Below are 12,059 nucleotides of genomic sequence, written 5' to 3' on the forward strand. Positions count from 1 at the left end.
AACGGACACCTCCTTGTTTCTACGATGTTACTGTGGAATCTGTGCTAGTTTTTATGATCTTGGTTTTATTGAAGTATAATATATACAGTATAACATGCTGTAAATTGCACAAATTTTAAATGTATAGCTTGATGAATTTTTACAAAGTGAGCCCATTAACCTTGACCCAGATTAGGGTGCAGAATAAACCGGGACCCTAGAAGCATCTTCATGGCCTCTGTAGGTCATATTCATGTTGTTAGAGTAATTTCTGTCTTGTTTCTTCCAGATAACAAAGCTTTATTTGTCATCTCTATGTCAGACAATGGAGCCCAAATTTATGAACTGGTGGCACAGACAGTTTCCGAAAAGACTGTGTATGTATAAGATAGAGCTACCTTGCTCTAATAGTTTTTATTATGCTGAATATAGTAGTCCATAAACTTAACTTGGTTTTTGTAATACTACTTTGGAAACCAAAAACTATATTGAAACAAGCACTTCTCCTGTCTTCTTTTCGAGGTGTTTTTCTAAGAACGTGTTCCTCTTTAGATTGATGTCCCTTATTTTGATTCTATGCTATTGAAAGTATCTTTTCTAAAGAAAAATTCTCAGAACTGTCAAGTGAAGTTTTTTAATGCGTAGTGTATCCATGTTATTAGGTTTTTCTTTAAGGTACAGCATTTTTTATGATCTCTACTTACAGAGCCGAAATAAAGACACTGGCGGAAGTAGGGTTTTTTGTTGGATTGGCTCAGTTTGGTTTCTAGTTTGTTTGTTTCTGTTGTTATTTCTTCCTGAGTGTATTTAAAGGGCATTTTCTTTTCCTTTTCCTTTCCCTGTTGGGTTTTGGATCCTTTTTGAACTTCCTGCAGCTGGCAAGACCTAATCTGTCGGATGGCCGCATCCGTGAAGGAACAATCCGCAAAGCCCATCCCGTTGCCACAGTCACCACCTTGCGAGTGAGTGTGCCCCTGCATCGCAGGAGGACTCGGGGTCGTGGTCAGCAGAGGAATGGGTGATTCTTACATTTCGTTGAAGCGACGTTTAGGCACCTCACGACGCTGAAAGACAATCTTCTTTCTTCCACAGAGGAGACAACGATGAAGAAGCAGCTCCAAAGTTAAAGGTGGGACACCACAGCATTTCGGTCCCTGGTCTGCAGAGTCCAGGTAAACTGGTCTGTTAGGTTTACCCGGAAGAATGTAGTCTGTGTGTGACTTAGGAAAATGCAGAGAAACTGGAAGTCTTTCGGTGTGTGCAGCTTCGCGCATCAGCTGTTGGCTTTCACAAACTGTGCTTGGGAGCCTGCTCTGTGCCCTCGTAACAGTGCTCTGAGCGCTGCGTATGTTACCTCACAGCCGATGATCTCTGTGCTCTCGTATTTATCTTGTTCCAAGTATTTCCTGAATGCTTCACGTTAAAAATTTAAAGCTTTGTTTAAGATCTATTCTACTTTTTCTGTTCCATTGAACAGACAGAGATTTGGGATTAGAGTCTCCCTTAATGTCGTCAAAACCTCAGTCTCATTCACTGGGGACCTCTGGGAAATCCGAGGTAGATGATCTGTTTGTGGCCGAGAGGCAGTTTGCTAAGGAGCAGCATGCAGATGGGACTCTGCAGGAAGCCGGAGCAAGTTATCAGATCCCAATCCCAGACCCACACTTGCCTGCCTCGGAAGAACGGTGGGCACTGGATGCACTGAGGAATTGTAAGTTTTATTCATGAGTTAACACAGATACTTGTGAAGTACCAGGGTTGTGTCCTGTACTGTGCAGCCACTTAGGGAGAGCCCGAAGAAGTGGGAACTCTGACTTTTCCCCTAAAGAATTTTACCATCTAGTTGGGAAGATGATAGAAAACCGCCCACTTTTTAAAGTAACGGGTGCAGGTGTGTCAGAACGGATCTGGTTGTGGTGACCAGAGAGGGACGCATCAGGAGGCAAGAGAGAGGTGATTATTGCCTTGAAGAATGGGTAAGACTCGGGGGTATGTAGAGGCTATACACGTAGGAATAATGGTAGGACCAGAAGCACAGAGGCAGGAGGCCCCAAGGGCGCTCCAAGAGCAGTGAGCAGCCCACTTTAGTGCAAGGTGTTGGAGACCAGCTTGGAAAGGTAGGAGACGGGATGCTGAGGCCCGCCATTGTGAACGTTCAACACCACATTGAGTCCTCTGGATTTTAAGAATGGCACAACATACAGGGTGCCTGGGTGCCTCAGTCCGTCGAGCATCCCACTCTTGACTTCAGCTCAGGTCATTGTCTCGGGGTCACGAGGTCAAGCCCCACATTGGGCTCTGCACTGGGCATGGAGCCTACTTAAGATTCTCTTTCCCTCTCTTTGTCTCCCTCCCTCTCTCCCTCTCTTCTTCTATGCCTCCCTCACTCTCTCACACACACACACGTGCTCTTTTTTTTTTTTTTTTTTTTTTTAGAAAAAGGATGGCACAGCACGTGCTTTTCCAAACTACAGATATTCTTTTAATTTTCTTGTAGAGATTGCAGTACTCTCAACCCTGGCCCACCCTCTCTCTCTCTCTCTCTCTCTCTCTCTCACACACACACACACAGCGCACACCCACAAGATGGGTGGCCCTTGCCATTCTGTTTGCTGCCCCCTCCCTCTTCAGCCTGGCTGAGAATCACTTATAAATGGGAGCCTGTCCCGTCTCACAGGTGTACTGGAGGAGGGGAAAGGCTGAGAAGGGTTGCTGTAGCTGCTGAGAATGATTGGACGTTTTGAAGCTAGGGTACGACTAGTGAGAACAGATGGCTCAGGCTGAGAGGGTGGAAGAAGGGTTGGAATGGGATGAGCCAGGAGGGCGTGGCTAGTGTGAAGCCGCTGTAGTCGTCTAGGCTTGAGGTTAAAAGGCTTTGGACTAGAATGGTATCAGGAATAAAAGTCAAGTGAGAGTCGACAAATAAAACAATCAACTGGGTTGGTGCAAGGGCAAAGAAGAGGGAATACTTAGATGATTTCAGTGTTCTTGTCCGAAATCAAAGTCAGAAAGGACCACCACACCCCACTGCCACACTTTCTTTTTTTCCCCTTTTTCTATTTGCCAGAGCTTATGGGCTCAATTTTAAAACTGGCAAGCTATTTAAGAGGAAGTAACGAGCAGGAAGTTGGAGTTTTAAGCCTGGGGCTTTGGTGAGAGGGTAGGGAGGAGACGGATTTGAGTGTCAGAGTCATAGGAATGCATAGCATCCTTAGGAAGTGTGGGTAGAGGGGAAGGACAGAGGGCCAAAGACTAGTGGAGACTGTCAGAAGACACAGAAGATAGAAGTAAAGCCAGAGTGAAAAGTCAGGAGTTGATCACATTCTCTAAGATCTGATTTATTGTCGATACTCCTGAATGAGCAGTCAGAAGGATTTCTGCTGGTTTGACTGACACTGTCGCAGGGACTATCATTGTAGGGGTGGCCTCCCAGTGTACACTGGCCCGTTGAAAATTGAGTTGCTTCTCTTTTCAACAGCCTGAGGGACGTGTGCCACCAGTAAGGGCATTTTTAAAAACTCAGAAACATTTTCTTATCCTTTGGAAGGATTCATGCTGACAAATCATTGAAAGTAAATCTCATTTCAGGCCAGCTTTATTTTCTTCACAATTTAAGGAGATTCCTTGGGTTATTATTATAAATGATAAAATAAACATTCTGTGTGTCTAATAAAATTAGAAAAAAATAACACCTGTGTATACAGTGTCTGCTTCTGGGAAAAGCAAAATTGGAGGGCTTCTTTTCTAGCATAACACAGCTTCTTAACATCCTTTTAAGAAGTACCTTTGGGGTATTACTCAGGTTATGTGGAAGAGAAAAGAGGCAGGCATGCTCTTGGTGATTTAGGAGTGCCGCCCCATTCAGAAGGCTTACATCTTTCCAAGTCTTGTGTCATATTAAATCTTCTCTAGATGGTGCCTTATTTTGTTTTTCAATACAAAACAAAAAAAATGATCACATGAAATTAATATTTTGAGTCTATGTTATTAAAAAGGCACTTACTCTTAGAAATAATGGATAACTCCATAAACTAATTTAGTTCTGGCAGTCTGCAGTTATTGTTGTGAATGTGTGGTTTTTTTCCCTCCCTCCCGAAATCTTCCAGTGGGCTTGCTGAAGCAGTTGCTTGTCCAACAGCTGGGTTTGACTGAGAAGAGCACTCAGGAAGACTGGCCACATTTCCCAAGATACAGGACAGCGTCTTCAGGGGTGCAGACAAACGGTGGAGCCCAGAACTCTGAGAATAGTAAGGCCTGTCCTCCTGGTGAAGGACAGATGCCCTTTAGAACTGGAATTGGTGACATTGCAACTTGTTACAGTCCACGGACTTCAGCTGAATCTTCGGCTCCGCGGGATTCAGTGGTACTGGCATTCCAAGATAGCCAGGCAAGTAACATTTTAGTAATGGACCACATGGTTATGACCCCAGAGATGCCTCCTGCGGAGCCAGAAGGGAGTCTCGATGAGAGTGGAGAGCACTTTTTTGATGCCCGTGAAGCACACAGTGATGATAACCCATCAGAAGGTGATGGAGCGGTTCGGAAGGAAGAGGATGTTACTTTGCGCATCTCAGGCAAGTTTCTTTCATGTTTAAACTTTGATCTTGATCGTTATTATCTGTGCTTATGGATATTGTTTGGGTATCCACGCATTATCGTGTGTGTGTGTGTGTGTGTGTGTGTGTGTGTGTGTGTGTGTGTGTGACTTACTCTTTCATGCGGTAAATAATTCCTGAATCTGCTTCATGCCAGACCCCATCCTGGGTGCTGGGAGATACAGCATTGAATAAAACACAGAAAGATCCACTATCCTTGCGAAGCTTAAGTACTAGTGAGGAAAGTGTCATGGTAAAATAAGTAAACCCACAGATGTCAGATGGTAAGAAGAATTAGGAGGAAATGTAAGTCAGACCGAGGGGCAGACAGGACGGTCAGGGAGGAGGGCCTGTGTGAGGAAGCATGGGAGCAGAGCGGCTAGGGCAGTGGGGGAGGAAGCCCTGTGGCGTCTGGGAGCAGGGGATGCAGCAGAGAACCGGGCCCACGTGCAGGGGGAGGGAGGAGGCGGTGGGAGATGAGGCGCGAGAGCTCTGTGGCTGGGGAAGCGGTGGCAAGATCATACAGGGACTTTGTAGCTTCCAGCTTTTAAGATGCTAACTAATCTGAAATTATTCGGAAATTACAGGAAAGTTTGCTAAGTTTAGCTTCAGCCTGAAGTGAGAAGATTCTGATGTACTTAAAACTGAACTCGGGAGGTGGGGAATTAATGGCTTTTCTCCCTCTTTAACGGCTTTTAAGGTTGTCAGCATATCACCCCGTCTCTATTTTTTGACGTGAGGATGGCGGCACGGAGCTCATCAAGCTGTTCTGTGTCTGTCATAGGAAACTATCTGATTCTTGACGGCTATGAAGCGGTGCAGGAGAGCTCCACGGATGAGGACGTTGCTTCCTCGCTCCCCCCGCCGCCCCCGGCAGGCATCCCCTCCACAGACTCTGCCCGCCCGCACCAGCACTCGCCCCAGCGTGCCCATTCCGACGGGGCGGCTTCACCGTTCACCCCCGAATTCCTGCTCCAGCAGCGCTGGGGGGCTATGGAGGATTCCTGTTTTGAGATCCAGAGTCCCCCCTCTTGTGCAGACTCTCAGAGCCAGATCATGGAGTACATTCGGAAGATCGAGGCTGACCTTGAACACTTAAAGGTACCTCAGAGCTCAGTGTCCTCGTGGCTTGGGTAGAGAAACGTATTTCATGCAGGGAGGAGGTCGAGAATAACCGGAATGCTGATGCCGGTGAGCTCGTTCAGGTTCTGGATTTGCTGTCTTCTTTGACCATTACCGTGAATAGACTTGGATAAAAAGCCGAGGTCAGCACGGCACTTCTGGTTGCGGATCACAAGAACAGAAAACGTCGTAGCGCTGTAGACTGCCTGCTTGTGTGGGTTTCTCAGCGTAAGACCCCAGATATGTTTGGGGTGATTGGCCGGTCGCCGTGAACAGCAAACCAATGACATAGGCGGGGTTTGTGTCGCTAGGAATCTTGGCTAGGAAATGCTTTCCTTATTAATTACCCATGAATCGTTAGACGGGGGTAGTTTCCCAGACGCTCTGCCACACAGAAGTTGGCTGTAGCGGCCCCCATGATCTGGAGAGCTGGGCCTGAGTGGATTTTTGTGAATCGGAGTTGAGGTCGTCCCTGTACGGGCCGCTATTTCAAAACTGACTTCTGTGGTGATTTCTGAGAAAAGGACTTTATCCTAAAGTTTGTCATCAGTGGAGCCCAAACGTTTTTTCATGACTTCATTTAGTTAGAAGCCTTAGGGACAACATTAAAAGTATTCTTAGCCTTTTAGCTCAAGACTCGCGTCCCTTAGTTTTTCTTTCAACTTCATGTGATAGGTTTTCCCTTTTTCATGCGACTGTAGGTAGTGTCATCCTGGGGCTGATGAGGCATCCAGGAGGCTGTTGTGGGCAGGTTGGCTCTAACAGAGCTCTTGTCACCTGTGGGACCATTTTCAGGGCGACTCTGGGGGTGGGAAAATCACCTTTACGTGAGAAAGTTCTCAGTTATTCACTCAAGGGAGAAGCAGGTAAAAGGAATTCACTTTCCCCCCCCACTAACAAAATTCTTAAGGACGTTGATGTGGAAATCCAGAAGTATGTACCGGTAATATGAAAAAGCTTGCTTTCCTGTTTTCATAAAGAAAAATTACGATGTTCAAATGAAAATCCTATGGGTTTTATTTTACAGAAGGTGGAAGAAAGTTACAGCATGCTTTGCCAAAGGCTGGCTGGATCAGCCCTCACAGACAAGCACTCAGGTATGTGAACATTGTGGATTCCCGACTCTCGAATCATTCTGCCTGAACAGTACATCGAATGAAATGATTTATTCTTCTTTAAAAGTGGAAACCTTCTGAGATTCCATTTCTTTCCTGTCTTTAAAAAACCGCTTGTTTCCAAACATCATAGATCAAGCAGAGGCTGTTTGCTGACTCTGCTCTTCCTCTTCTAAGAGGAGCTGTGGCTGTCAGTTCCTGCACCATCTCCCCCGCCCCCAACCCCTCATCCCCTCCGTCTTCACCTTTGCAAGAGCAGAAATCGGGGCAGGGGTAAGCCTGGTAAATCCTGGATTCCTGAGAGATTTGCCAGGGCTGCCATGAGGGAGGCTCGTGGCCCTGGGGCCTTGCTGTACCCTGGCGCCGGTCCTAACCGCGAGAGCGCTGTCTCCCCGTGACTGCAAGTGGGTCTCCGCTCAGTGCGGCAGTTCGTCCTCACTTGCTTGACCTGTTTTCCAGTGAGGCCGCTCTGATCCAGAAAGACATACCGAGATGCACAGATGTCATAGGTATTCTCTGAGTGTTAATTTGTTCTTCTTAATTTGATCTCCGTATCTTTATTCTTCCCAGATAAAAGTTAGAGCCGCGTGTCCTGGAGGTGACTGAAGGTTGTTGGACTTTGAGCATCGGCCTTGTATATCACCCATCTTGGCTCCACCATGGACGCAGAGAGAGTGTGTGACAGAGGGTCTGCCTGTGAAGCCCCCGGGGGTGGCCATGTGCCCGGGCTCCCAGAGTGGGACTGCTTCTTCACAGTCCGGCAGCTGCACTAGTCTGTCAGTGAGGGAGTCCCGACGCCCTCACTCTGCTCTCCTCACGATCGGAAATTCATTTGATTCAGAACAAAAACCAAATGTATAGAGCTTTGGGTGTAGGATATGAAATTTTACTTAGACTTAAGAAAAAGAGAAAATCAGATGTATTTATTTGACTTCATTCCGTATTTGAAAGCACATTTTAATTTTTATTTTGCCATGTTTTGTTTTAATTGAGTAGTGAGAGTTTTAGCCCTTCGTATTTAGTACACCCAAGGGTCAGTTGCTCCTGAAGCCAAGAGTTCCGGAGGAGGTATTAGGAGGCTGGGTCCAGAGGCAGAGAGGAGGAAGGAAGCCGGGGGAGGGAGGAGCATCCAGCCTTCATGCAACTGTATTCCGTGCCCTCTGCTGTCCTGGTCTTGGAAGGGCACCTCAAAGGCACAGTATGCCCATGGCTCCTGTGTGCAGAGGACTGGAGCTGTGTGCTGCCCAGGTGGGCAGAGAGTTAGGTGGGCTTCCTTCCGCCTGAGGCAAGCACCTCTTCTCCGTAGCTGGGATCCACCCCCAAGTAACAGAAAATCCTCAGTGTACTAAATAGCAGGCACTTGAAAATGGGTGTGTTTTCTTCTCTTGTCTTCTTTTCTGTTGAGGGTAGGGATTTGGGAGGGAGACAAAAGCAAATTTTATTTTCTTGGCTATAAATTTGTTATTCTTGGTATTGTTTCATTTTTATAATTATACATGAGACTTCAGCACTTGTGTAAAATTATCCCTGCAGATTGAGCAGGAAGGAAAAAACAAACAAATGGAGATGCTTCAGATGGCGGCAGGGTGGGGTGCTGAGGCAGGGCGGGCCTGGGAGTGGGGGAAAGAGTCTGGGAAGGGTAGCTAACTGAATCACTACTGAGTTGAACCATGGCTATCATTAGCCACGGGTACTGCTGAATATAAGGCCAGTAAAATTTTAGTACCTGGAGGTTTGACTCTAATATTAATTTTGCACTGATGGTGCCAAAGGGCTCTTTGAGTTAAGAGGAGAGCCACGAGCGGAGTGGAGAGGGATGTGGTGGAGAAGGCAGAGCTGCTCAAACCAGCTCCAGAAGCACTTCCTCTGACTTCACTGCCAGAACGTTCTCCACGCTGGTGCATGACTGACCTTAACAATAGCAGACCAGAGCATACACTGGAAACTGTGGGCAAGGGGTTGCTAACTGCCTGCTCTAGCATGAATTGTAGTATCGGCAGCACCCTACAGTGGATCAATGTTTCAGAACCGGGACTCGAGAACTCCTTCAGTTATATTGGCTTTCTGTGGTTTTCTTTGTGCATCGGGTATATATGTTTTGGAGTATTTTTGCCAACTAGAACTAAATCATTTGTCAAATCTTCAAACTCTGTTAATACGCAAAGCGTTCCTCCACTGCTCATATCTTTCAGTAGTGCCCTCTGAACCCTGTGGGTAATCGGGATCGGAATGTCGTTTTACTCTTCCCCTGCACTCTCACCGCAAGTGATAAAGGTTCCCTACTACTTTCATAAACACCACTACAACTTAACAAGCTCATCTGTGTCCACATTCCCACTTCCTGCCTTTTCAAACCTGACCTAGGTTTTTAAGTAGCTCAACTTGGATCGTTGGACCTCATCTCTAAATTAGAATGCTATTTTGAGTTGTAGACCAAGTATCAATTAAATCAGAATAGGCGTAAAAATTTTAGAAACAGAAGCTAGTAAGTGAAGCTTGGGACTTGAACTTTCTCTATCTCTTAAGGGAAGCAAGTAGAAACAGAATGGTTACATGCTGTTGGAAACAACGTGGTCACTCCCAACTGAACTGGTAGCACACCTGTAGCCACCTGCCACCAGTGTCCTCAGCTGGTATTTAATCAGGAGAAAGGTAAATAAAAAATAGAACTTCACCTTAAGTTCAGACCATCCAGAGTAATCACTTGATTCTCTAGCACTCATTTAAGAAACTTTAAGTTTCTGTTCTAGCTCAGCCAGATCTTGTCCGTAACAACAATTCGCTTTTCTTTTCCTGCAGTTTAACTGGGCTAACTGGAAAAATGCTTTGACCATAGCTCTTGCACTTCCAAATAAATTCGTATCTGGATTTTTAAATGAAGCCCCAAAACAAAGTCTTAAGTCTGAAAAGATTCCACAGTTTTGAGTGTTCTTTTTATCTTAGCCAGCCTGACTTCTCCCACACCCACCTTTTCTTTTGGCCTTTATAATCACATCCACTTTACTTTGCTACGGTATCTGCCCTTCAGGATGATGGAATGAGATATTCATCCTGTCTTTGAGTGCTAGTGGTCACCATCAGAGCTGTTTTCTCAAAGTTACTTGACTAGACGCTGGATTTAAGGGTGGTGAGCAAAGCAACCTCCCCAGAGCAGGAGTGCTGCGTTTCAGCCGTTCAAGTGACCTGCTGTGACCCTGTGCTCTCTTCTGTGGGCCTAATGGCTCCTTTGCTATTAAGTGGCAAATTACATTTGGAGTGTCTCCTTCCTTTTCAGAGAACAGAGTTAATCAAGGCAAATCAGCAAGCCCCCAAAGTGCTATAATTTAAAATCATGATTACAGCCCTAGAAGCCATATATTTTGCACACTTTAAAATCAGCTAACTTGGACTGCCTGAGTTGTCTTGGCTTTTAGAACCTAAACTGTAACTATTTATTACATTGTACCATAAGAAGGTATATTTCATTAGCTTTTTGGCTTCCTGTTCCCCAAAACAACTTCTAACCACTGTTAGAAACGATGTGCCTCTTTATCTTATTTTTTTTTTAAGATTTTATCTGTAAGTAACCTCTGCACCCAACGTGGGGCTCAAACCCACAACCCCAAGATCAGGAGTCACATGCTCCACCAACAGAGCCAGTCAGGCGCCCCAAGGATGTGTCTCTTTAAAACAATTTTTTATTTGTTTTTGGAGGAGAGAGGGGGAACCTAATATGATTAAAGGAGAAAAGCTTATTTTATTATTTTGTTCTTCTTTTTAGAAGCTAAAGAAAATAATTATGCTTCCTGTGAGTTGTCTTTTCCTTGCATACTGGTGTTTGTGTGTGTGATGTTGGTAAATTTGGTGTATTACACGGAGCTTCTGTATTTCAAACTGGAAGCCGTCCTCTCTGAAGGCGGTGTGTGCTGTTATCCTGAGCTGCTGGAGCTGTGGTCAATATTTCCTTCCCTGTATGTCACAGAGGGTGTCCCTGAGAAGTGTGTACAGAGGACCTCAAAATAGAAAATTGGGCAGGACCTTCTAGTCCTTCTGCTGGCTAGTGTTTTCCCCCTCTACCGTTATAGTTTTTGTTTTGTAAATCCTGTTTTCTTCTGACTGTCCCACCCCTTTTCAGTGATCTGCAAAATGGTTATTTCTTCGAGAAAAGAGTTTCTTCTGCCTTGTTCCTTAGGCCTTCCCCACTGGTACTGATGGTTTTGATAATAAATTGGTAGGGAGAAAAAAACACGTACCTCGTAGAAGAAAGCCCTGTCTGCCATTCCCAGGTGCCAACGGCTAAGCAGGTGTACTACAAAAGTGGTAACTGTCATGTGCGCACTCTTGGTTATTTTTAATAAGCCTCTTCCTACTAGAACATTTTATTTTCCTTGTTCACCATACAATCATGTACTCTTTAACAGAAATTACTTTTAAAAAAATCTGGAACTATCTTTAAAAAAAACTTTATTAATAATCATGTATTTTTACTGATCACATTTTGAAATGCCTAAAAGACTTTATTGTTCTAATTATCCAGATGTACCTTTGTAAAATAGCTCTTTTATGAATTAGCTGATAAGGCTGTATGTTTCTGGAACAAAATATTGGTCATCTAAAATCTTTCTGTTTTCTGGGGTCTGGGAAAATAGAAAATGAGAGTTCAAATATTAAATATGCTTAAAGGAACCAAGGATGCGACTTTTTATTTATATTCTTCTTGAGCGGTCTTCTGCAAGTTACACTGGAAAAGCTTAGGCACCAAGGAGGCCGTAATTAGTCTTACGGGCAGCGACCGTCCCCCATTTGCTGCTTGTGAGAGCATCTTTCCTGGTGAGACCAGCCAGCTGACCTCTTAACATGTGAGCTTCGCGAGGACACCAGCAGCCGGGAATGTCGCGGCGCCTGGGACAGCTTTATTGAGGCATAATGCACATATCTTACAACTCACTCCTTTAAAGTGTACAGTTGAGTGATTTGGGGTATATTTTTTTAAATTGTAAAACATATACACATAAAATTTGTCATTTTAACCATTTTTAAGTGTATAAATCAGTGGGATTAATGGTTCACTTGAAAATAACTTTGGCTTACTGCTACCCTAAATGAAAATCTGATGTCTTTACTACCATTCTTATCCCCAGCGCTGACTGACTAAAGTAGCAACATTTCTGTGCTTTTATGGATCCCATTTCAACTCTGAAGGCTCGCCGAGTTTGGCTTTTGGGTATGTTGGTTTTGACACAGAGGTATCATTTGACTTATTCTTGGA

At 44.9% G+C, this 12,059-nt stretch overlaps 1 protein-coding gene across 8 annotated transcripts in view; it reads left to right on the forward strand.

Annotated features, from left to right (window-relative positions):
- The window catches only part of ARHGEF12 (Rho guanine nucleotide exchange factor 12), a 154,052-nt gene extending 142,576 nt beyond the window's left edge, over positions 1–11,476 (forward strand). For all 8 annotated transcript variants that reach the window (XM_048217041.2, XM_044386578.3, XM_026505552.4 and 5 more), the window contains 8 exons: positions 269–356; positions 855–941; positions 1,072–1,151; positions 1,457–1,690; positions 4,086–4,553; positions 5,359–5,675; positions 6,724–6,793; positions 7,382–11,476. In XM_048217041.2, the coding sequence (XP_048072998.1) occupies positions 269–356; positions 855–941; positions 1,072–1,151; positions 1,457–1,690; positions 4,086–4,553; positions 5,359–5,675; positions 6,724–6,793; positions 7,382–7,392 (1,355 nt within the window). In that variant the 3' untranslated portion in view covers positions 7,393–11,476. The remainder of the gene's footprint in view (positions 1–268; positions 357–854; positions 942–1,071; positions 1,152–1,456; positions 1,691–4,085; positions 4,554–5,358; positions 5,676–6,723; positions 6,794–7,381) is intronic.
- Positions 11,477–12,059: the final 583 nt, after the last annotated feature.

Source organism: Ursus arctos, unplaced genomic scaffold (assembly GCF_023065955.2).
Source record: "Ursus arctos isolate Adak ecotype North America unplaced genomic scaffold, UrsArc2.0 scaffold_22, whole genome shotgun sequence".
Lineage (NCBI taxonomy): Eukaryota > Metazoa > Chordata > Mammalia > Carnivora > Ursidae > Ursus > Ursus arctos.